The sequence below is a fragment of the Calonectris borealis genome, chromosome W, assembly GCF_964195595.1.
Source record: "Calonectris borealis chromosome W, bCalBor7.hap1.2, whole genome shotgun sequence".
Classification (NCBI taxonomy): Eukaryota; Metazoa; Chordata; class Aves; order Procellariiformes; family Procellariidae; genus Calonectris; species Calonectris borealis.
In genome coordinates this window covers 31,438,917-31,465,289 of record NC_134351.1, presented here as the reverse complement: position 1 = coordinate 31,465,289, position 26,373 = coordinate 31,438,917, and the positions used below count along the sequence as shown (strand labels likewise).

At 42.2% G+C, this 26,373-nt stretch overlaps 1 protein-coding gene across 5 annotated transcripts in view; it reads right to left on the bottom strand.

The window, feature by feature from the left end:
• Positions 1-9,026: 9,026 nt before the first annotated feature.
• LOC142075100 (spindlin-Z-like) overlaps positions 9,027-26,373 on the bottom strand; it is a 127,308-nt gene continuing 109,961 nt past the window's right edge. For all 5 annotated transcript variants that reach the window (XM_075136122.1, XM_075136119.1, XM_075136123.1 and 2 more), the window contains 3 exons: positions 15,853-16,106; positions 14,630-14,863; positions 9,027-12,736 (listed from right to left, as the gene is read on the bottom strand). In XM_075136122.1, coding sequence (XP_074992223.1) covers positions 12,537-12,736; positions 14,630-14,863; positions 15,853-16,106 — 688 coding nt within the window. In that variant the 3' untranslated portion in view covers positions 9,027-12,536. The remainder of the gene's footprint in view (positions 12,737-14,629; positions 14,864-15,852; positions 16,107-26,373) is intronic.

The following is a 26,373-nucleotide window of genomic DNA, read 5'->3' as shown; positions in this document are numbered from 1 at the left end:
TGCTATTGAGCTGGAACTCCAATACGAACTAGAGTCAAAGGCAGCCAAATGGTATGCTACAATTGACATATTGCCAATGTGTTTTTCTCAATTCCTTTGGCAGTAGAGTGCAGGCCACAGTTTGCTTTCATGTGAAGGGGTGTCCAATATACCTGGAATCAACTGCCTCACGGGTGGAAGCACAGTCCTACTGTCATGGTTTAAGCCCAGCCAGCAAATAAACCCCACGCAGCCGCTCGATCACCCCCAACTCCAGTAGGATGGGGGAGAGAATCGGGAGGGCACAAGTAGGAAAACTCCCGGGTTGAGATAAAAACAGTTTAATAACTGAAATAAAACAAAGTAGAACAGTAATAATAACAACGATAACAACAACAATAGCAGAATATACAAAGCAGGCGATGCACAATGCAACTGCTCACCGACCACCAACTGCATGTCATGAACCGGGGGGCGAGCCCCCCCACATCCCTGGTTTTTCTACTGAGCATGATGTCACATGGTATAGAATACCCCATTGGCCAGCTGGGTCAACCACCCTGGCTAGGCTCCCCCTGCCCCAGCTTGCCCTGCACGTGGCAGGGCATGGGAGGCCGAAAAGAGAAACAAAAAGTCCCTGGTGCAAGCACCACCCAGCAACAACCAAAGCATCAATGGGCCATCAACGCTCCTCTCATACCAAACCCGAAACACAGCACACCCCCCAAGCTACTGGGAAGAAAGTTAACTCTGTCCCAGCCGGAACCAGGACACCTACCATTTTCCATAGACTGATACAGACTGCACTGGAACAAGGCAAAGCCCCTGAATACCGGCAATACATTGATGACATCATCGTGTGGGGCGACACAGCATAGGAAGTCTTTGAGAAGGGAAAAAGAATAACCCAGATCCTTCTGAAAGCTGGTTTTGCCATTAAAAAAAAAGCAAGGTCAAAGGACCTGCACAAAAGATCCAGTTCTTGGGAATAAAATGGCAAGGTGGGCATCATCATATCCTTATGGATGTGATCAATAAGATAACAGCCACGTCCCCATGAGCTAACAAAAACAAAACACAAGCTTTTCTAGGCCTTGTGGGATTCTGGAGAATGCATATTCCAGGTTACAGTCAGCTTGTGAGCCCTCTCTATCGAGTGACCCAAAAGAAGAACTATTTTGAGTTGGGTCCTGACCAGTGACAAGCCTTTGAACAGATCAAACAGGAGATAATTTGTGTGGTAGCCCTTGGGCCCATCTGTACAGGACCAGCTGTGCAAAATGTGCTCTACACTGCAGCCAGGGAGCATGGTCTCACCTGGAGCCTCTGGCAGAAAACATCTGGAGAGACTCAAGGTAGACCTCTAGGGTTTTGGAGCTGGGGGTATAGAGGATCTGAGGCCCACTACACTCTGACTGAAAAAGAGATACTAGCAGGATATGAGGGGGTTTGAGCCGCTTCAGAAGTTGTTGGTAGAGAAGCACAGCTCCTCTTGGCACCTTGATTGCCTGTGCTGCACTGGATGTTCAAATGAAGGATCCCCTCTACCCATCATGCAACCAAAACTACATGGAGTAAGCAGGTAGCGTTGATCATGCAACAGGCTCAAACGGGGAACCCCAACCGCCCAGGAGTCCTGGAAGAGATCATGGACTGGCCAGAAGGCAGAGATTTCGGAGCATCACCTGAGCAGGTGACTCATGTCCAAGAGGCCCCACTGTATAAGAAGTTACCAGTAAATGAGAAAAAATATGCTTTGTTTACTGATGGGCCCTGTCATATTGTGGGAAACCGTTGGAGGTGGAAAACTGCTGTGTGGAGTCCCACAAGACAAGTCACAGAAACTGTTGAAGGAAAAGGCAAATTGAATCAGTTTGCAGAACTGAAAGCCATCCATCTCACCCAAGGTATTGCAGAATGAGAAAAGTGGCCAGTTCTCTATCTCTATACTGACTCGTGGATGGTGGTGAATGTGTTGTGGGGGTGGCTACAGCAATGGAAAAAGGACCAATTGGCAGCACAGAGTCGTGCCACTGAAGAACATCAAAACAATTAGCAGGTAGACCAAGCTGCCAGAAATTAAGTGGCTCAGATGGACCTGGACTGGGAATGTAAGGGTGAGCTATTCATAGCTCAGTGGGCCCAAGAAACATTGGGACATCTAGAGAGAGATACAAGATACAGATGGGCTCATGACTGAGGGGTGGACTTGACCATCCACACCATCACACAGGTTATTCATGAATGCAAAACATGCCATAAGCAAGCCAAGTGGGTAAAGCCTCTCTGGCACGGAAGATAGTGGCTGTGATATCAATATGGGGAGGACTGACAGATCCATTATATCACACTGCCGTGAACCCGCCAAGGCAAGCGCCATGTGCTTACTATGGTGAAGATGACCACCGGATGGTTGGAAACATAACCTGGAACCAATACCACCACCCAAAACACTATCATGGGCCTTGAAAAGCAAGTTTGGTGGCAGCACAGCACCCCAGAAAGAACTGAGTCAGACAATGGGACTAATTTCCAAAACAACCTCATAGACACCTGGGCCAAGGAGCATGGAATTGACTGGGTGTACCACATTCCCTATCATTTACCAGCCTCCAGGAAGATTGAACGATGTATTGGACTGTTAAAAACCATACTGAGAGAGATGTGTGCTGGGACATTCAAGCACTGGGATGCAAATTTAGCAGAAGCCACTTGTCTGCCACTTGGCTGGTTAATACTAGAGGATCTGCTAACCCACCTGGCCCTGCCCAAACAGAACCCCTACGTGCTGTGTAGAAGGAGATAAGGTCCCCATAGTACACATAAAGAACTGTCTGAGAAAGACAGTCTCGATTATTCCTTCCTCGGGAAAAGGCAAACCCATTTGTGGGATTGCTTTCACTCAAGGACCTGGGTGTACTTGGTGGGTAATGCAGGAGGATGGGGAAATCCCATGTGTACCTCAAGGAGATTTAACCGTGGGGGAAAATAACCCATGATTTGAGTTGTGTATTCTAGGAAGTACTACAGCAGGAATCACCTGAACCAACGGAGGATTAGCCTCGCAAGAAGCCAGACAAGTGCAGCAGTGATCTAACCTGAGCTGGCTTTGGCATTGGCACCCAGTAACTCAGCACAACATGCTGCCTCTCCTGTCCTGAGTGACCACCATAACAGATGGACTAAATTAGCTCAATGGACATTTGATGGACATTTTATGGATGTTTTACAGGGGTGGCCCATAGACTAAGGGAATGATATCTGTGTATAAGTCAAAGGACGGGAAGGAGGGTGGTAGTTAATGAAGATGTATTGGATAGTGTAGGACCTGGGTATGATGCAAATGGTATGGAATAAGGGGTGGAGATTATACTATGTCTGGCTGGGATGGAGTTAACTTTCTTCATAGCCTGTATGGTGCTGTGCTTTGTATTTGTGACTAAAACACCAGTGCTATTTTATTCTTGTCTTCAAAGGAAAGAGTAACCTTATCCCAAAATTTGGTCAACAATTCAAAAGAGGAAGTATTTGAATTTAAGTCTCTCTCTTCTTCATATTCCAGAATGCTGGAAAAGATGAGATGCAATTTACAGGTTGAAGATCCTAAAGTACATAGACAGCCTTCTACCTGTGCCCAGTAGGACCTCTTTTTACTATCTTGCCCAAAGTAATTTTCCAGAAGACTCTTAACTCTGAAAACAGGCTGTTCCAGGGATGGTTCTGGGGCAAAGCCACAGGAACAGATTAATGCAAATGGGACACAGTGAAGAGACAGAAAGTCAGGCTCAGGATGCAAGGACCTGGAAGCTCTACAGGGCAGCAGAGTAGATTTGCTGTCTGCATATATAGGGAGTTAAGCTTTAAAGAAGCTTCAAAACCTAAGTCTTCAATACTCACAGTGAAACCACATCACAATCTGCATCTCAGATTAGCTATGGCACAAATTCTTCTTCTGAGATGGATTTTGACCTGCTTGAAAACAAATAACATTCTATGGGATAGGACTCCCCAAGTACCACTGAGTGTTGAGACAGGAGCCTTCCTTACCTGTTGTTAATCACCTTGCAAAGAGAGAGCTATGCATGGGATAGGACCAACCATAATCTGGCTTCAGAATTGAGCATTTATCTCTCCTTATAGCTATGGTAGAGAGCCTAGTAAAAAGCCATCAGTTGATTCACTTGCCATTATACCTTGCTGGAGACTGCTTTCTCACTGCTATCCCAATAGTGAGAAAGATCCAATAGTCCTTTGACAGTTATTTCTGCTCGTTTATCTTGTCAAGTAGCCATTCAAGATTAATGGCTAATCTCAGTCACAAAAAACCCCAAATAAGATAGTTAGAAAAATAAACTTGAAATCACATTGATTATTTCTAAAATGTTTATCAGAGAGATAATCAGATAGTTTATGGAAAAGTGGAAATATATTTGAAAGCAGAATCCACGGGATTCAAATTTCTCTCTTCAGCAGCACTGTGCAGACTTTCCCTTGCTCTTTATTGATCTCAGTGGAAAAAAGTCATCAGCACCACTTTTCTTTGCAATTTGGATCCAGTATTGAATGCAGAGGTTTTTACTCCATAGAGGAACATCTCAACATAAAGTGGGAAGTGAAAGATATTTGAGGGAGATGACTGCATGCATCACAAATTTCCTACAGTGCGTTTTTTTAGCATTCATCATGAATTTTCCTTCCTTCCACACACTACTATATTCTGTAAATCTCAGGCAATTCAGATCTCCCTTTTCACACTCTTTCAGATTATCTGTAAGAGTCTAACTAACATTTTTTTGAACTGTAAAAATTCTGAAATTGGAGCACATGTGAAGTTAATTTAGGCCATTTGCCTACATAATTTGATTATTTTTTAAATATGAGATGTTCCATGTGTTAAACTAATTCTATGGAAGCCAAAATACTATGCATCTTCCTCCATGGATACTCTTGTTTTTTTAATATGAAGTTAAGGACCAGCAGAATGTTGTTTGGATTTATAGCAGTAGAGATCATTGTCCATCCCAGGCAATAATTTGTTAAGGGATGTTAAGAGCGCGGCCACCGCTTCCAGCAGCTCCAGCCCAGGACTTCCTCCTTCCCGGCTGCTGGAGCCCAGCCTGGTTTGCCTGGGGTCTCTGCCCAAGCTGAGGGACATGGCTGCCGCTTTCCCATTTGCAGGTTCAACCAGTAGCGAAGATGAACACATATCCTAGAGACACACACGCACACACACAGAGACAGACACACACAGGACACTGACACAGCCAGTTACACAGTGCCACAGACAAGGCGCTGTCTTCAACAGCACCTACATACAGGATCCACATAAACCAAACATAGACAGCCAAGTCCCTTTCCTCCTCTTTGGCTGGTAGAGATAGAAGTTCAATAGTGAAGGCACACATACAATAACTTGCTGTTGCCATCCTTCTTAACACTTTTGAGAATGATCTCTGAAACATATCATAGATTTGTTTTGTACTGCTTCTGCTATTAACGTTGTTTGCTGTTATAGCTTAAAAGGTTACTTTGTTTTCTAATTCATTAAATTCATAAGAATTGAAGTTAGATACCTGCTTTTCTAAGTTAAAAATGGCTAGAAGTCAGTCCTGTAAACCCCAATTAATTAGAACTTTTATGGAGAACACAACAAACCATTCCCAGCACGACTCCATTTGTAGATCAAAATGTTCGTAAGGATAATTTAAGAAGACATCCCACAATCCAGTTCAAAGGTGAGTGTATACACATGTAGATAGATAGTTCCACAGAATTAAAAATCAGCAGTCCAAACTCTTTTTGTGCAAAATGTGTAAGGATCTTATATTTCCTTATACATATTTAAAGGATTAGATGCCCTTTCAGAGCTGTCTTCTACACAAATGTTATTAGACATTGTAAAAAATAAAACAGCTCTCTCCCCTCCCAAAATAGTGGCTGTCTATGTAAACTTCCATTGATTTAACTTGAATGTACATTTAAAGTAGCATAAAGTGTGCTTTAAGTTGTGGCGATTATCTTAATTTATTAACAAAAATATGCCTCTCAAATGTTAGGTCTAGGTGGAACACACTAAAGAAAAAAACAAAAGAAGGTTGCTCAAATTGAAGTGCATAGATGTCAGTATTCATTACCACAGTCAGCTTTGAACAGGGTAGTCTGGTGTAGAGACCTGAGTAACAGTGTGGCACCAAAAAGCATGGAGATGTTCAAAAAAGGACTTGTATTCAATAGAGTCTGACTTTCATAAGCAAATTTAAGGATTAATTGGAGAAAAAAAATGCCAAAAAATATAGGTATTTTAACTGTCGGACTACAAAAGCCATTTACATTTTTTGTACAACTGAAGTTATGTAAATCATGACAATGATTTAAGAAAAGGGACGTGCAGCAGAAAGCAGTAATTAACATCCAAGTAGAATAGTTAAGTGTTATGTATATACCAGCTTATTGACACTGGTGGGACCTCAGCTACATTATGTTGTACATATACTGCTGCTGTACTCCAAATTTGGAAGAGGAATTGAGGAATTCAGAGCAGTAAACTAGTAAAATGGGAAGAGCAAAGCCTGAAAAGAATGCTTAGAAGCCTGATAACTTTTCCCAGGCTGCCAATCCTAAAAATCACAGAATGGTTGAGGTTGGAAGGAACCATTTGGAAGTCATCTAGTCCACACACCCACCCCCCCAAGCAGGGTCACCTGGAGCCGGTTGCCCAGGACCATGTCCAGACAGCTTTTGAATATCTTCAAGGAGGGAGACTCCACAACCTCTCTGGACAACCTGTTCCAATGCTCAGTCACCCTCACAGCAAAAAAAAGGGTTTCTTGATGTTGAGACAGAAACTCCTGTTTCACTTTGTGCTCATTGGCTCTTGACCTGTCACTGGACACTACTTGGAAGAGCCTGGCTCCCTCTTCTTCATTCCCTCCCATCAGGTATTTGTACACATTGATGAGAACCCCCCCCCAAGCCTTCTCTTCTCCAGGTTAAACAGTCCCAGCTCTCTCAGTGTGACCAGTACCCCCTGCTCCTGACCCCTGGTAATATGGTTAGCATAACTAATGCCATTTTATAAGGCAAATAGCCATTCTCTGTGACCGAGCTGGTCACGTATCAGTCCCCTTTCCCCTCCTCATCAGGCCTTGAAGGTCCTGCACACCAGGCAGAATTCTTCTCCCCTTCCCTATCGGCCTCCAGGTTTCTGGGAGCCAGGCACAGACTTCTTCCCTCCTTACCGGCCTTGAAGGTCCCAGGCACCTGGCCAACCAGGTGGTGGTGACCCTGACACAGAACAGGGAAGTGTACCAGCACACAGAGCGCTGTCTATAAAATCAAGCAGTTACAAGTGGGACTTGGACCGGAACTGCTGCTGGACGGCAAAACCCGTGATCTTCCAGTGGTCAGGGACGCCTCCACCGTCGTCTGCTTCTTCCAAGGATTGAGTGACTCGTATTCTTTTGCGTATTTCAAGTCTAGATTATGATTGTTATATTGATATGGCAAGTCATGTATTGAGATTTGACCTGATCTGCAGAGGGTCCAGCTGTGCTATAAAATTCTGTGCTACGTTACTTATAAAATTGTGCTACACTGATTCTGCTTATTAAAAAACCTGTACTACTCTGATCATAAGATTCTATGCTGATCATAAAATTCTGCTAAAAAATAAAGCTTTAATTGTAACTATAACTTAGTGTCATCATCATTCTGCCAAGGATCCCCAAAAGAACCTGTCTGTCCCCATAGAGCTGGGTGTCATTCAGCCTCTCCTCATAGGAGAGACGCTCCAGTTCCTTCATCATCTTTGTGGCCCTTCGCTGGACTGTCTCCAGTATGTCCATGTCTCTCTTGTACTGGAGAGCCCAGAACTGGACATGATACTTCAGATGCAGCCTCACCAGTGCTGAATAAAGGGGAAGGATCACCTCCCTCGACTTTCTGGCAACAATATCCTAATGCAGCCCAGGATACCGTTAACCTTCTTTGCCACAAGGGCACATTGCTGGCTCATGTTCAGCTTGGTGTTCACCAGGACACCCCCCACCCCCGGTCCTTTTCTGCAAAGCTGCTTTCCAGCCAATCAGCCCCCATCATGTACTGGTACATGGGGTTGTTCCTCCCCAGGTGCGGGACTTTGCACTTCCCCTTGTTGAACTGCATGAGGTACCTATCAGCCCATTTCTCCAGCCTGTCGAGGTCCCTTTGGATAGTAGCACAACCTTCTGGTGTATCAGCCACTCCTCCCAGTTTTGGATCATCTGTGAACTTGCTGAGGGTGCAGTCCTTCCCACTGTCCAGGGATGTTGGCAACTTGGTGCCAAAAATATATTTTGGGGTATCCATATAAGATTTTCCCCTCTATAATCAGGGAAGAGGGAGGAATAAGGAAAATCTCATCATTTCAATATTCAAAGTCAGGCTTGGTAATTTACCTTTAACGACATAAAATAATTAAGTGTTCATGCACTAGTATGAAGAACTTATGTATCTTAAGGAAATTCACAGCATTGTGGTGTTATTCTCTTCACTGCTTATCACCTCCAGGTTTGGATAAATTCTACTTATCTCTTTTTTTTAAACTTAGTGAGTAAAATAAAATTCAAATTTTAGTTAAGCACATTAATTCAAAGCAGACAAATGTATCAGCTAAACACTGACAAACACTTCTACTGTTCCCCACTGCTGAACTACTGCTAACAGTGTGAGCTATAGTGTGTTCTGGAAATAAGAGGCTCCCTCACAGACTTGCATAAACCCCTGAGGAGGAATTTTTCTGCTTTTGGTGAAATACAATTTAAGCATTATGGTTTACCTCAGTCAAATTCCATCTTATTGACATTCATACTTACTTGGCAAAAAAAAGTAAAAAATATTTGACTTAGCAAACAAACTTATTTCATAAGGGAAAGTATTATACCAGCATACATGGCTCAACTTTAAAACACTAAGTCCTTTTTAATTAAAATACTGAAGAAACTGCTCCTTCACAGTCTGAAGTCACATCACTACATTTTGCTCATGAGAATAAAATTTACAGTCATGAGTTGCACATAAAGGATTTATTTTAAATGTTTTAAGGATAGAGTTACATCATAATTATAAAAATTACTTACAGAATTAAGTAACAGATTTAAAGTGTTCATACTTCTAAAATGCAGAGAAATAAAATAAAAATAATGAAACCGAGCTCTAAAGATGAAGTCATTACCTAATTTTAAAATGTGAACACGAAGACCTTTGAACTATACACATACCAAGAACCATCCAAATTGCACTAATGATGTAAAATACAAAAAGCACAGCATTTTCAAGGAACCAGAAACTGCTTTTACCATAATTCTTTTTCCCTGAAGCAACTGTAATCTATTCTATCTGAAGATAAAGCCTCCATTTTTAAATAATTCATTTAAAGAAGGCTTATACCTATTGCAATAAATAGGATTTTCCCCAAGTATTTCAGTCTTTATGTAGTCCAACTTAGTTTAGGGTTTGGCACTCAAAAGAAAAAAATGTAGTGTTTTACTTATCGATTGTGATTTTATTTATTCTTGAACAGAATACATGGTCCCTTCAAATGCTGTATGACACATACAACTGGAAAATTACCTTCCGTTGGCACTATGTTCGCCTCACCAGTGCATTTAATCCTACTAACAACCATTCAAACAGCACAATAAGCAAATTCACAAAAAACTGAACACAAAATAAAAACAGAACAAAACCCAAACCTAAACATTATAACATGCAACTTTAGTTTGTTACATTGAACGTTCTAACCTTCTAAGCATGCAAAAAAGGATGGTCTGCATTTAAGGTTTTTTTTTTTTCCTTTTTAAAAGTTTTACATGGCAGCCTGACATCATGCGCACACACAATATACAACAATACTACAGCAGGTAAATGAGAGAGGCCAATAACTTTTATACAAAGATCCATGGCTTGTGCCAATCACAAGCCCTATGATAAATTTGGAAAGTAATGTTGAACCCCCAGAACAAGGGACCAACATGTAGTTACTAGGGTAATGCAAGCACTGCATGCAGATCTGAAACATGAGCCTAAAACAAAGCCCAAAGCAGATGGCAGGGAGTGGAATTAGTCTCAAGCCTCAAAAAGGTGGTTTAAGCTATTAAAAAAACCAACCACAAAACCAAAAACATCCCCCCCCCCAAACCTTAAGAAAAAAGATGAAAAGAAAAAACCCATGCAACAGACAACAGGGACATCTAAAAACAACCATAAAATTTGACAGTGTATAGATTATATTCTAATTAGCAAAATATGTGGTGTATTAGAGTGGCTTGCATAAAACCCACAAATGCAAGCCTAATGCTAAAAATGTTCCAGTAGACCTAAACCTCAAATATTTCAAAACAAACCTTGTATTCCTTAGATGTAAAGCCCAAAATTCATTGTACTAAGTTATTCATGTATTTTGTGTGTAATCAATACGCTCATTCTTGTGCCACAAACATCAACTTGGGCTCATGGAGCCAGGCTCAGCTTTGAGATTTACATGCAGGACTCTTAAGAGTCAATAGAAAGCACATAGCAGATCTGCAGGATGAAAGCACTGTGTTGCAAATCTGCTCACTTTGTTCAAAACACAATGAAAATTTACTGACTCAGGTACTTAGTGCTTAAAGACTGGATTGAGAAGCTGTGAACTGAAAGACAATAGCCTGCCTTTGGTTGCTCATGATGAAATACAGGACATAATGCAATATAGTAGCAAGGGACAAAGAATTAAGATATCATATTTATACAGTATTACCATTTAACAGCATAATGAGGCACAAGCCTTAAGGCTAAAATATGAAATCAGCCAAAAAAAATGGACAGAAAGGGGCTTAAACCACTGAGTCTTTGATATCAAGAATACCCACAATAAAGGTCAGACCTCTGATCTCTGATTAACAGTACCTCTCCTGCATCCTTCCACTAACAGCATAAGGTTGGATATCTATGTATTCCTTCTTTCCATCAATAGTGTTGACTGTATTCACATTCTTCACATACTGTATTTCTGTGAAGCAGTGCTTTGAAGCTTGTAGAGCTCTGCTTTAACATGACAATTTTGTTGCTGTGCTGATCCTTTTAAAAGTTCTACACTTAAACAACAAATACCCTAACCTTGATTTACAACTATCTTGCAAGATTAAAACTGTGAAAGGATTCTGCTGTTGTGGGCTGCTATTTACATCCACAATCTAATGCAGATGACTGAACCACTGAGACTGTCTATAGCTCCCATTAGATAGTACACCACTGGCATGCAGAACTCTAGTGTTCATAGAATGAAATTCATGTTAACAGCATACCTCAAAGCAAGGACACCACAAAAGGCAACAACAGGTTTAAACTGTAGATTTGTCTGGACACTCCTTACGTGGAAAAGCCAGAAAAAGAATACATTGAGAAGATGCCTTCTTGAACCAAAATGGTTAAAAACAATAGCAAAACCCAAAACAAAACAAAGCAAAGGAATACAGCAGACTGAGCAGAAGGCAACAAATGCTTCTCCTTCTCTAAAGGAGGTCTTCAGTGTAAAAGGACCCCCCACCCCCATAAGATTGTGTAAAAGATTAACTACTATTAGGTTTCTAAGTCCACACACAAACATCCAGGTTGCTAGGTTCTGATATTAAATGAGAGACTACTGATTGCCAATGCGTAGTCTGAAGTCTTCTTAAGTAGCATATATACTGTTAAACTTGTGGCACCAAGCACTTGGGTTCTGCTAAGAAATGTGTATAACAAAACAGAGTACAACATTTAGGATTAAAGGCAGCTTTGTTGTGTGTATTTTACTGGTTCCTACAACTTGTAAACACAGGCCCTTAACCTGCATTTTCTAATTAACTGGTTATACAGACTAAATATATTTTTATAGTTTAAAGCCTTTTCACTGAAAGGTGCGTAAGTCAAACACTTGTTATCCTACTGCCCTGTGACTAGTAAAAATGCACAAGTATTTCCATGTACTGCAAGTTCTTAAAAAGCTTAATTTGAAATAAAGTGTAGAAACACAGTAGATTGATGTTACTTTGGTTAGGCACTCCTTACTGCTGCACAAACTGTTTAAACCTTTCAGAAGAGTCACCTCTGTCCCAACCCAGAAAACAAGGACTGCCAGTAGCCAAGAAATTAAATTTAATGTTACAAAAGAAGGCATATCGAAAATAGCAAACTACACTTGCATGTGGCAGTTGAACAGGTGAGTGCAAGGTTGAAGAAAAAGTTAAAATCTATGAAAAAATCTAGATTACAATACTAGATTGACTTCACACAGCTTGAATTTGCAGCTGTTCTTTGCTTTTAACTCCCTCCCACCCAAATATATCGAATTCCTTCAAGAAAAGGAGTTCTCTCACGCAAAATGTGTCACGTTCACATAAATTTGTATTACTCAGAACAAAACAGTTTTGCTGGCAGAGATTGTGGGTTCGCAGGGACATTTAAGCTTTCATTTAACTGAAAAACAGTCAAGTCTTTGTGTCTACAAATTTTACATTTAATAGTTCCACAAATTTGGCAGAAGTTCATGATGACGTCTAGGATGTCTTCACCAAATCGTAGACATAAATATGGAAATCATCATCAAACTTGATGAAATAGACAGATGGTTTGGCTTCAACTTGATGAATGACCATGCCAGTCCGTTTTGAGCCATCTTCTTTGGCATATTCCACTTGTTTGCCTACCAGGCTGTCCACAACTTCACCTGGTTCCCGTTCTGCAGGAGGTGAATCATCTGTAATATGAAAATACAATGTACTTTGGTAGACATTTATGAATTTTTTCCAATATATAAAACTGCAGAGCCTTCTTTAAAAGTTAAGAAACAATCACAAGTTTAAAATGCAGAGTATGTCTAAAACGAGTTGTTCAGACAAGCACCTAACGCCATGCTTCTAGAAAGTACAGTCACAGAATTTTTTTTTTTTTTTAGGTAATATCGTCTTCAATTTTATGAAGTAAAAAATAGGACTTCAATTGGTTAGAAAAGTAAATGTTTTGACATGAAGGTTTACACACCAATTACAGAACATGTTTGTAGATAATTGAATTTAAGCCCCCAGCAGAACAAGGCACTGAGTCTCTTTAAGAAGAAAGGCAGATGTGCTGGAACTCCCTCTCCCCACACGCTTTATCCAAAATGTCAATGCAAACATGCCATTGCAACAAAACCACATCTTCCAAGCTAAGTGTAACCTCCTTAATCAATAATGCTGTTAAAAGGGGCTTTTGATTTCACACTAGAATGGTTACTGTTAAGAAGTCTAACTATATTATTTGCTTTTCTAGCAAAATCTACCCAGAAGTATCCTTAAGGACACAATTCACGTTGTCTGTAAAAGATCCAGATTCAGGGAAGGTAGCTCATAGTTCAGAGTGTCTTAGAAACAGAGGTAAGTAGTAGATAGTTTCAGGAAAAAAGAGCGCATTAAAAACTTAATTTTTAAATATGGAAAGCATAAGCCTTTTAGCTTATTTTTCTAAGATGGAAGAAAGCAAAGCAGAATTTAAAAAGGAATTGCAAGGTATTTGGAGGTGCCAACTCTGAAAGAGCTTGCTTTATTTGTTTCTTTAGGAATAGGAAGGTCACTTTTTCCATTAACATTTGTGGCTCACTCTCTTCAAGCCACAGATATGTTGCTTTTTGTTAGGCTGGAAAAAATCTAAAAACAGGATTACTACAGAGGTTATGCAAATAAGTGCCACTTGTTTACTCAGCCATCAGACTATTTGTTATCAGTGCTAGATCTGAAGGAAGACAGTCTCAGAAACTCAATGAGTGAATTTTAAATAATATTTATGTAGTGCATTGCATAGCCAAACGCTAGTTATCTAATTAATAATTTACTTTAAAGCCAAAATTGCCTCTGTCAGAGAAGTGCTTTTGAGGTGCAGGAGAGACATGAGAGTACAATATTCTTGACAAACTTTTTTCTTCTTTTTTTTGTACTAGCTATCCAAATCTCTTGAACAATACTGATTCTGTGAAAATCCTTCTATATTTATAGGAAAAAACCCAATAACTTTCACTTCAAGAAAGGAAGAAAAAATATCCCTTCTAACCTATTGAAAATTTTTTCCTGTTTATGTGTTTAAACATTTGAGAGAAAATGAGTTTTCAAAAGATTAGTGCTTCTTTCCTCCAAGAAACTATTCAAAAGCTTTCCAAACTGAAGATGCCTACCCAAACTAAATTAATCTATTTTAGTTAGCCCCAAAACATTATTCTTATAAGAACTGCTTCAGAAATACAGCTCCTTGAGATGGCTCTTGATTTGTGACACTTCTATAAGAAAATAACAGTGGAAGGCTTCTAGTTTGTCAGTTTCTGTTAAAAAAAATCTAAGTGTAATCTCTTCCACAATAGTATGTATATCTTTATCAGAATTAGGAATTATTACAGAAAAGGATTTTCCAGTATTTATTGCATATTTCACCACTGATTCAAGTAAAATATTTCAGAAGTTAATACAGATGCATTTTCTGTTGTACTGTAACCTTTGTTAGTTTTGATACTTAAAAAGATCCTTGTTTGTCAACTCTCTTTTCCATACATAAACCATAAGCCAAACAATAATACAAAGAGAGATGCCGCTTTCCAGAAGAAAAAAGTAACTGGCCTACTTACTGGAATCAGGCATGATGCGAAGGTCACCTTCTTTATAGTCATCTAAGAGTTGGTACATGTACAAGACAGGATCTTTCTCGTAGGTAATATAAAACCATGTGTTCATAATAGGAGCTCGAGCCAAGACCATCCCCCTCCATTCATCTTTTGAGCCATCCTCTGTCTCAAACATATGTTCCACAGCTTTGCCAATCATTGTGTCTGCCAGGTGGGCATCACTAATTCGAGATGAAGCTGAAATGGTAGCAGTTCATAAGTATGTCCATTCAAAAGTACAGAAATAAGTCTTTGTAAAAAATAATCTTTATCCAGATTCATGAATAAATTTGTTTGAAAGTTAGTCAATTCACATACAAAACAAATACTGTCCATTCCAGAGAGTTGAAGACCAAAGAACTGCAGAACTTGAAGAATTATTTTAACATGTTAACACTCTTATCGACATTTTCCATCATTGTACACCCCCCCCCCCAATTAATCAAACTATCATAATGCAAGGTAAAGGGAGACCAATATAGGCCACAGCAAAGAATAGTGTCTGTATTTTAAATATTTGTATTGTGGGGGGAGGGGAGGAAGAGACATTAAATCACAGAACAGCTGTATGAAGTTATTAATGAAGGTGTTTGGTTTGGTTCACCCTAACCCCATTCTAGAGACTGCTACTGATCTCTTTGCAGTCAGGAAAAACAAGAACTTACTCCATTCAGAAATAAGTAATTACTAGGGTAAACTTTGAACTTTACAGTTTGGAAAAACCTGCAGTTTAACAATTCAGTGCTAATTATGAAAACCAATAAAGGCTTGTTACTAGTCAAGTTATTTCACTTAGAAAGTGCTTTTTTCCCTCCATTTGTATTAATACCTAGGGAAAGCACATGAAAAAAAAACCCAACCAAACACATAATTACTGTCAAACACACACAAGACAACATAGCCAGGACATTTCTCAGCTGGCTCAGAGTTTAAATTTTAATAGAAACATCAATGTTACATGTACATAAGTTTGTTAGGGATAAGACTCTAAACAAGAAAAAATACAGAATTTACTGCATACCATTTAAAGACAAAAGACAGCACTATGTTCTCTAGTATCATCAAATCTTTGTGAAATCAAGAAAAATTAAACAGAGCATTTAGATTATCTGCCATGTGATGAAAAGTAATTTAATAAAATTTAAATGTTCTGACAACACATGCACATATAGGAAAAAACCTCTTACCAACTCTGTCTGGAAGGACTTCAAGTGCTGAAACTCTTTCATCTTTGTGCAGTTCTAGTCCATACACACAATCAAATCCATCATACTTTATAAGATAGAGAGAGGGATTTACAGGAACTTGATCAAGAACTGTGCCCTTCCATTGTGTTACAGGTCCACTCCCTTCTTTCCAGCCATGCTGTATTCTGCATCCTACAATGTTTCTTCGTGGCTGAGAAATAGGTTTGCTTGGTCCAACATTGTTTCTATGCTTTCTGTACACAGATACAAACATAACATTAAACAAGTACATACTCAAAATTCTACTCCGGACAAGAGCTGTATGCTTTAAGAAGGCAATATATTATTATATATTAATAAAGATACATTAAATTCTAACACGTACAGCTTAGTGCACCTTATTCAAATTAGGGTATAAAGCATATTACATTGTACTGGAAAAAGAAAAAAAAACACACTGAAAAGTAGTGGAACACTTTCAACATTTTGTATAAGGTTGCTTTCATAATAGTAGTTTCTAAAACTAGTTTGCTTAAGCCAAAAGAACTATTTTAGCCATTGCTACACTGAACATCAAAAGTAAAACTTGCTTGTTAAAACCCTAAATCGGGTCTCAAAGAGCAATGTTACCTAACAGTATTATACTTTTGCTACTTTGTTGCTCTCTGCAGAACAGTAAACATAATTCCCTTACCCCAGGAGGAAGAAGTCAGTGGAAACATTAGTGGTGGTTGACTAAAATTCTTCAAAGCATTTGTTTTACTGTCGTGGTTTAACCTGGCAGGCAGCCAAATACCACGCAGCCGCTCACTCACTCCCCCCGCCCCCCCAGTGGGACGGGGAGAGAATCGGAAGGGTAAGAGTGAGAAAAACTCGTGGGTTGAGATAAAGACAGTTTAATAGAACAGAAAAGGGAGAATAATGATAATAAATAATGATAGAATATACAAAATGAGTGATGCACAATGCAATTGCTCACCACCCGCGCTGACCGATAACCAAGTAGCGATCGGTACTTCCTGGATCACGCCTACCCTTCATATACTGAGCATGACGTCACATGGTATGGAATACCCCATTGGCCAGCTGGGCTGGCTGTCCTGATTATGTTCCCTCCCATCTTGTGTACCTAGCTCAGTCAGTAGGCACGGGAGCTGTCCTTGGACTAGGAGGGCACTTAGCAACAACTGAAAACATCAGTGTGTTATCAACATTCTCCTCATACTAAATCCAAAACACAGCACTAGGAAGAAATTTAACCCTATCCCTGCCGAAACTAGGACAGTATCCACCCCTTATTCCATACCATTTACGTTATGCTTAGGTCTCACATTTTTCGATACCTTTCAATTAATCACCACTATCTTTTTTATATATATACATATATAATACATATACATACATATATACATATATATATATAAATGTCCATTGAGTTCTTTTAGTCCACAACTTTGGGCTCCATCTGTCATAACAGACTTTCAGGGCCAGAAGGATGGTGTGTGGTGTTGGGCTGTTGCATCCTGAAGCCAGTTCTCATTTCGGTATTGCTGCACTCGTTCAGTTCTATCATCGTTGCACTTTGCTTGGTTTCATCGGAGTTAGTTCATTCATTAATCTGGGTGATTTTCACTGCTACACCATTGATAGCAACCATAGAAATAATGATATACAATATCATATAACAATTGACATCATAAAATTCAGTTCACTGGCTATTTTCACCCAAAATCAAATCCCCTTGAGGTACACACCGGACTTGCCCATCCTTTCGCATCACCCACCAAGTGCACCCAGGTCCTTGAGCAAAAGCAATCCCTCGGATGGGTTTTCCCTTGCCAGAGGCAGGAGTAACCCAGACTGTCTTCCCCAGCATATTTCTTATGTGCACGACAGGGACTTTATCTCCATCTACAGTACGTAAAAGTCTTGATTGGGCAGGGCCAGCTCGATTAACAGACCCCCTAGTGTTGACTAACCAGGTGGCTTTTGCTAAATGTGTATCCCAATGCTTGAATGTCCCACCACCCATTGCACTCAGTGTTGTCTTTAGCAGCCCGTTGTATCGTTCGATTTTCCCGGAGGCTGGTGCGTGGTAGGGGATGTGATAGACCCACTCAATGCCATGCTCTTTGGCCCAGGTGTCTATGAGAGTGTTTCGGAAATGAGTCCCGTTGTCTGACTCAATTCTTTCTGGGGTGCCATGTCGCCATAGGACTTGCTTTTCAAGGCCCAGGATGGTGTTCCGGGCAGTGGCATGGGGCACAGGGTATGTTTCTAGCCAGCCGGTGGTTGCTTCCACCATGGTGAGCACATAGCGTTTGCCGTGCCGGGTTCGTGGCAGTGTGATATAATCAATCTGCCAGGCCTCCCCATATTTGTATTTCAACCATCGTCCCCCATACCAAAGAGGCTTTACTCGCTTGGCTTGTTTGATTGCAGCGCACGTTTCACATTCATGGATAACCTGTGCAATAGCGTCCATGGTTAAGTCCACCCCTCGATCACAAGCCCATCTATATGTTGCATCTCTCCCTTGGTGGCCTGAGGCATCATGGGCCCACCGAGCTATAAATAATTCACCCTTATGTTGCCAGTCCAAATCCACCTGGGCCACTTCAATCTTAGCAGCCTGGTCCACCTGCTGGTTGTTTTGGTGATCTTCAGTGGCCCGACTCTTGGGTACGTGAGCATCTACGTGACGTACTTTTACAGTCAGGTTCTCTACCCGGGCAGCAATATCTTGCCACAACGCAGCAGCCCAGATGGGTTTACCTCTGCGCTGCCAGTTGTTCTGCTTCCACTGCTGCAACCACCCCCACAGGGCATTTGCCACCATCCATGAGTCAGTATAGAGATAAAGCACTGGCCATTTTTCTCGTTCAGCAATGTCCAAGGCCAGCTGGATGGCTTTTACCTCTGCAAACTGGCTCGATTCACCTTCTCCTTCAGCAGTTTCTGCAACTTGGCGTATAGGACTCCATACAGCAGCTTTCCACCTCCGATGTTTTCCCACAAGGCGACAGGACCCATCAGTGAACAGGGCATATTGCTTCTCGCTTTCTGGTAGTTTATTATACAGTGGGGCCTCTTCAGCACGTGTCACCTCCTCCTCTGGGGATATTCCAAAATCTTTGCCTTCTGGCCAGTTCGTGATCACCTCCAAGATTCCTGGGCGACTGGGGTTTCCTATTCGGGCCCGTTGTGTGATCAGTGCGACCCACTTACTCCACGTAGCATCGGTTGCATGATGTGTAGAGGGGACGCTCCCTTTGAACATCCAGCCCAGCACCGGCAGTCGGGGTGCCAGGAGGAGCTGTGCTTCAGTACCAACCACTTCCGAAGCAGCTCGAACCCCTTCATATGCTGCCAATATCTCCTTCTCAGTTGGAGTGTAGCGGGCCTCGGATCCTCTGTATCCCCGACTCCAGAACCCTAAGGGTCGACCTCGAGTCTCCCCTGGTGCTTTCTGCCAGAGGCTCCAGGTAGGGCCATTCTCCCCGGCTGCGGTGTAGAGCACATTCTTCACATCTTGTCCTGCCCGGACTGGCCCAAGGGCTACTGCCTGAACTATCTCCTGTTTAATTTGTTCAAAGGCTTGTTGTTGCTCAGGGCCCCATCTGAAGTCGTTCTTCTTCCTGGTCACTTGATAGAGAGGGCTTACAATCAGGCTGTAATCTGGAATATGCATTCTCCAAAAGCCCACAACGCCTAAGAAAGCTTGTGTTTCCCTTTTGCTAGTTGGTGGGGACATGGCTGTTATTTTGTTGATCACATCTGTTGGGATCTGACGACGTCCGTCTTGCCATTTTATTCCTAAAAACTGGATCTCCTGTGCAGGTCCCTTGACCTTACTTTGTTTTATGGCAAAACCGGCTTTCAGAAGGATTTGAATTATTCTCTCCCCTTTCTCAAAAACTTCTTCTGCTGTGTTGCCCCACACGATGATGTCATCAATGTATTGCAGGTGTTCTGGAGCCTCACCCTGTTCCAGTGCGGTGTGAATTAGTCCATGGCAAATGGTAGGGGTGTGTTTCCACCCCTGGGGCAGTCGGTTCCAGGTGTACTGGACGCCCCTCCAAGTGAAAGCAAACTGTGGCCTGCACTCTGCTGCCAAAGGGATGGAGAAGAAGGCATTAGCAATGTCAATGGTGGCGTACCACTTGGCTGCCTTTGACTCCAGTTCGTATTGAAGTTCTAGCATGTCCGGCACGGCAGCACTCAGTGGCGGCGTGACTTCGTTCAGGCCACGGTAGTCTACTGTTAGTCTCCACTCTCCATTAGACTTTCGCACTGGCCATATGGGACTGTTGAAGGGTGAGCGAGTCTTGCTGATCACTCCTTGGCTCTCCAGTCGACGAATCAGCTCATGGATAGGGATCAGGGAATCTCGGTTGGTGCGGTATTGTCGCCGATGCACTGTTGTGGTAGCGATTGGTACTTGTTGTTCTTCAACCCTCAACAACCCCACAACAGAAGGGTCCTCTGAGAGACCGGGCAAGGTGGACAGCTGTTTAATTTCCTCCGTCTCCAGGGCAGCTATACCAAAAGCCCACCGATACCCTTTTGGGTCCTTAAAATACCCTCTTCTGAGGTAGTCTATGCCAAGGATGCACGGAGCCTCTGGGCCAGTCACAATGGGGTGCTTCTGCCACTCGTTCCCGGTTAGGCTCACTTCGGCCTCCAACACAGTTAACTCTTGGGATCCCCCTGTCACTCCAGAAATACAAATGGGTTCTGCCCCTTTATAGCTTGATGGCATTAGGGTGCACTGTGCACCAGTGTCTACGAGAGCCTTATACTCCTGTGGCTTTGATGTGCCAGGCCATCGAATCCACACAGTCCAGTAAACCCGGTTGTCCCTTTCCTCCACCTGGCCGGAGGCAGGGCCCCTCTAGTTCTGGTCATAGTATCCGCTTCTCACTTCTTGCAAACGTGAGTCAAGAATTCCTTCATTACAGTCCAAAGTAAGATCAGCCCTTCTACTCTGTCTAGGGAACTGTTCACTGGAAACTGGACCGTCGTGAGACAGGGTTTTCCTGACAATTGGAGCAGCATTTTTCCTGGGAGAACCCCCTTGTGTGATTGTTTTTCCTTGCAACTCACGTACACGTGCCTCTAGGGTCAAGGTAGGTTTTCCATCCCACTGCCTCATGTCCTCTCTGTGGTCACGCAGGTAAAACCACAGGGTGCCCCGTGGTGTGTACTTTCGATATCCTCTCTCTTGAGGAGAAAACCGCTGACTCCTAATGGCTGAGATACTGGTCCGTACAGGTGGAGAATAGGACCTATCGTCTTTGAGTTGCTGGACCTCTCGGGATAGTTTCTCTACAGCCGAGACAAGGGAGGAGGAGATAGTTTCTTCGAAATCCCGAAGTCTGTTAACCACCTCATCCACCGTTGGTGCTTCTTCCTCTTTCCAGCACAGTACTGCCAACGAACTGGCATACGATGCTGGTGCGCTCCGTACCAACTTCCGCCACATGGGTCGCGTGCACTGGACGTCATCTGGATCTTTGGGTGTTCGGGTGTCGTCCAGGTCACTATAAACCACCTCCAGCACGCCTAGTTCTCTCAGGTACTGGATACCTCTCTCCATAGTGGTCCATTTGCCTAGGCGATATATAACATCTTCCTTGAAGGGATACCTTTCCTTTACGCCTGACAGCAGTCGCCTCCAGAGGCTGAGGACCTGTGTCCCTTTTCCGATTGCTTTGTCAATACCCGCTTCCCTAGCAAGGGATCCCAGCTGTTTGGCCTCCTTCCCCTCTAATTCCAGGCTACTGGCCCCATTATCCCAGCATCGGAGCAGCCAGGTAACAATATGCTCGCCTGGACGACGGCTGAAATCTTTCCGCATATCTCGCAGCTCACTCAGGGATAGGGATCGGGTGGTTTCCGTCTCGTTTATGAGTTCTTCCTCTTCCTCCTCCTCTCCTCGTGATTGCCCTGCTCTTTCATCATCCCTTTCTAAACGACCTGATCTCCGCTTCCAAGATTTCCTCTTCTGTACAGGGGCAACGGATACCAGCAAGGGTTGGTCCTCTGGTTCAGCTGTAGTGCCTGTTGCTGGGGTTTGGGTAGCTGCAGTGCTTGTCATGGGGGTTGGAGTAATGGTAGTGCCTGTTGCCGGAGCTTGAGTGGCTGCAGTGCCTGTCGCAGGGGTTGGAGAAGCTACGGTGACTGTTGCCGGGGTTTGAGTAGCCACAGGGGTTGTCGTGGGGGTTGGAGTAGCCGCAGTGCCTGTCGTGGGGTTTTGAGTAGCCACCGTGTCTGTAGCCGCCCCCGAGACTCGCCGCTCCGCCCGCCCCGATGAGGCACTGCTGCTTGCCCTCCCTCTTTTCTTGTTCCTGAGGGTTGATCTCTGGACAGTATTCCTGAATAGTTGTTTAACCCTAAACAAGGCCTGAACCACATTCAGGAGACATAGCAATATGAACATGCTTGTTTGAGCATCCCAAGGATATTCAAAATTCTCAGGGAATATTGTGGACATCTTTGTGAAGAGGATAGAAGAAAAAGGAGTTTCTGACGATATGGAAGGGAAGATGAACAAGTGGGAGAGAGTGTCCCATCCCGTCTCCCCCTTAAATTCATTCTCCGAGGAGGAACACGTGCAATTACCAATAATTTCTAAGAGGTGGTTCCCGAGGTACAGAAATGACGGCAGTGCCGAGTACAGATACCAGATTAGACTTACGACCAATGATTTTATCACTTCATAAAACAGCAACAAAATGATAATCTTGGCCCAGTTCCGACTGATGATAAACAGCACAAAAGGGAACACATACTGCAAGCAAGGTATTACATGACCCAACATTGAGAGCCAGCCCCACAACTTTGACAGCCAATACATCAACATTGTGACCAATCAATATAATGGATGCTTATAACAATTTTGCCTTAACACACTTTGGTCAGATCTATCGTTATCTCAACCCTTCGAGCCCCACGTTGGGCGCCAAAAAAGGACTGTCGTGGTTTAACCTGGCAGGCAGCCAAATACCACGCAGCCGCTCACTCACTCCCCCCGCCCCCCCAGTGGGACGGGGAGAGAATCAGAAGGGTAAGAGTGAGAAAAACTCGTGGGTTGAGATAAAGACAGTTTAATAGAACAGAAAAGGGAGAATAATGATAATAAATAATGATAGAATATACAAAATGAGTGATGCACAATGCAATTGCTCACCACCCGCGCTGACCGATAACCAAGTAGCGATCGGTACTTCCTGGATCACGCCTACCCTTCATATACTGAGCATGACGTCACATGGTATGGAATACCCCATTAGCCATCTGGGCTGGCTGTCCTGATTATGTTCCCTCCCATCTTGTGTACCTAGCTCAGTCAGTAGGCACGGGAGCTGTCCTTGGACTAGGAGGGCACTTAGCAACAACTGAAAACATCAGTGTGTTATCAACATTCTCCTCATACTAAATCCAAAACACAGCACTAGGAAGAAATTTAACCCTATCCCTGCCGAAACTAGGACATTTCCCTAACCTGTGTTGTCACCTGAAGGAAATTTCGCTTCCCTCTGCACTTACAGGTATCTTTGACTTCAAATGTTTTTAAAGACACACGGTAGCGACAACATTCTTGTAACATTCCTTTTTAGTACAACACAGGAAAAATGATATGCAAAGGTCACAGCAATAGAAGGGATACTCTTTAAAGCAGATAATAGATTGAATATACTTTTTACCCTTCCTCAGTTTTTTAATCCAACTTGCACGGAAAGATTCCTTCCGGTGAATATCAGTTGCTATGATAAACAGTCATGTAAGCTATTTGACAGTTTCAACCCACTAAAACAGTGTTACACAAGTTTTATTCTATTCAGTTAAAAAAACCCTCAGTAACTGACAGTTGTGAATACAAGTGAAGAAAAATATGAACATTACAACAGTACACTGGTGATAAATGTATATTATCTTTATTTTAGCATGCTACAATATTCATATTCATTCCTAAAATTATATTTAGAGGGTTGCCTGATTAAAATTCTCACTAATGTTAGCTAATTCCAAAATAAATTTCTGGATTAGTTACCAGTTATAGTACACTTCATTTAAATGGCAATAAAATATACACATCACTAGCATGCTTAAAAACAACATCTGAAAAAAGAAAAATCAGTTGCAGAAAACAACATCCAACCTTAGATTAGTGACAGTGACCAAAAAGAAATGTCTCCAGGAACAATGAAAGCTCACAGAGCAGCCCATGTATGACAGAAATACAAAAGACACAAATAGCAATCATATAAGTAAAGTCTCATAATTAGTCTTAAAGAATAATAAAACCAGTATATAAAATTAGTAATGCTGAAGATGTAATCATAACTCTATTAAAAACAAGATGTACAATTCCTTCAGCAGTTTGTCCCACCTCCAGACTTTCATTCTCCATGAAAATCTTAGCAGAGTTCCACAGTATCTTTTGTCAAATTTAACTTTTGTGATGATTTAACCTTATCAAGGAGGTCAGTCTGCATTCATAATCTGTGTTGTCAGTTAAGAGTATTATAGAAATGCTAACCTCTTCCAGTTAAGAGGCACTCCCCTGCAAAGTTGGTTCTAATTTTCCACAGAAACACGAACACATGTTCAAATACTAGATCTTGCTCAAGTCTTACTTTTTTTTTTAATTATAATAGTCTCAGTAATATTTTATTATGAAGAAATCAGATGAGAGATCTGGTTCTTCGGCACAATGAAAATGAGTTTGTTCTGCAGTTTGTTCTGCATGCAATTAATTTTAGCTTTAATGAATCTTAATTCTATTTTAAGGCATCCTCACAGAATAAAACCAACTGCTACTGAAGTTAAAGTTGAAAAAGGTAAAATAATACTGTTCATGTTTAACCACACAGTCAATTTTAGTTTCTGCCTATAAAGCATTATCATAACATTTAAATTTGCACAATTAAGTGAAAAGCTTCAGTCATTTTATAAAATATGATGGAAAAAGACTACATAATTAAATTAAAATTAGTAACTACCTTTTAAAATGCCTTGGAGTGAGCAAAAAGCATTATAAATGCAGTTACAAATCAAGCAGCAGCTAGGTATGCTTGCAGTTCAAGTTTTTCTTTGTCTGAAGGCTGTACTACTGGACAGCCACTCATTCTCATTTGTAGTGGTTCATATAGCAAGAAATATGATTTTCAAACTAATAAATTGCCAAAGAAAAACTATTTTTGCTTTCATCTGAACATCTAATAAGAAAGAAAACATAGGTTTCTAACTGACTACAAATAATAGAATCATAGAATGGTCAGCCTTTAAAGATCATAGAATCATAGAATCGTTTAGGATGGAAAAGACCCTTAAGATCATCGAGTCCAACTGTAAACCTAACACTGTCAACTACACCACTAAACCATGTCCCTAAGCACCATGTCTACAATCTTTTAAACACCTCCAGGGATGGTGACTCAACCACTTCCCTGGGCAGCCTGTTCCAAGGCCTGACCACTCTTTCAGTAAAGAAATTTTTCCTAATATCCAATCTAAACCTCTCCTGGCGCAACTTGAGGTCCTTTCCTCTCGTCCTATCACTAGTTACTTGGCAGAAGAGACCAACACCCACCTTGCTACAACCTCCTTTCAGGTAATTGTAGAGAGCGATAAGGTCTCCCCTGAGCCTCCTTTTCTTCAGACTAAACAATCCCAGTTCCCTCAGCCACTCCTCATAAGACTTGTTCTCTAGGTCCTTCACCAGCTTTGTTGCTCTTCTTTGGACACGCTCCAGCACCTCCATGTCTTTCTTGTAGTGAGGGGCCCAAAACTGAACACAGTATTTGAGGTGCAGTCTCACCAGTGCCGAGTACAAAGGGACCATCACTTCCCTAGTCCTGCTGGCCACACTATTTCTGATACAAGCCAGGATGCTGTTGGCCACCTTGGCCACCTGGGCACACTGCCGGCTCATATTCAGCCGGCTGTCAACCAGCACCCCCAGGTCCTTTTCCGCCAGGCAGCTTTCCAGCCACTCTTCCCCAAGCCTGTAGCGTTGCCTGGGGTTGTTGTGACCCAAGTGCAGGACCCGGCACTTGGCCTTGTTGAATCTGGCCTCAGCCCACCGATCCAGCCTGTCCAGGTCCCTCTGCAGAGCCTTCCTACCCTCGAGCAGATCAACACTCCCACCCAACTCGGTGTCGTCTGCAAACTTACTGAGGGTGCACTCAATCCCCTCATCCAGATCATTGATAAAGATATTGAACAAGACCGGCCCCAAAACTGAGCCCTGGGGAACACCGCTTGTGACCGGCCGCCAACTGGATTTAACTCCATTCACCCCAACTCTTTGGGCCTGGCCATCCAGCCAGTTTTTCACCCAGCGAAGAATACGCCTGTCCAAGCCATGAGTAGCCAGTTTCTCCAGGAGAATGCTGTGGGAAACGGTGTCAAAGGCTTTACTAAAGTCCAGGTAAACAACATCCACCGCCTTTCCCTCATCCACTAAGCGGGTCACCTGGTCATAGAAGGAGATCAGGTTAGTCAAGCAGGACC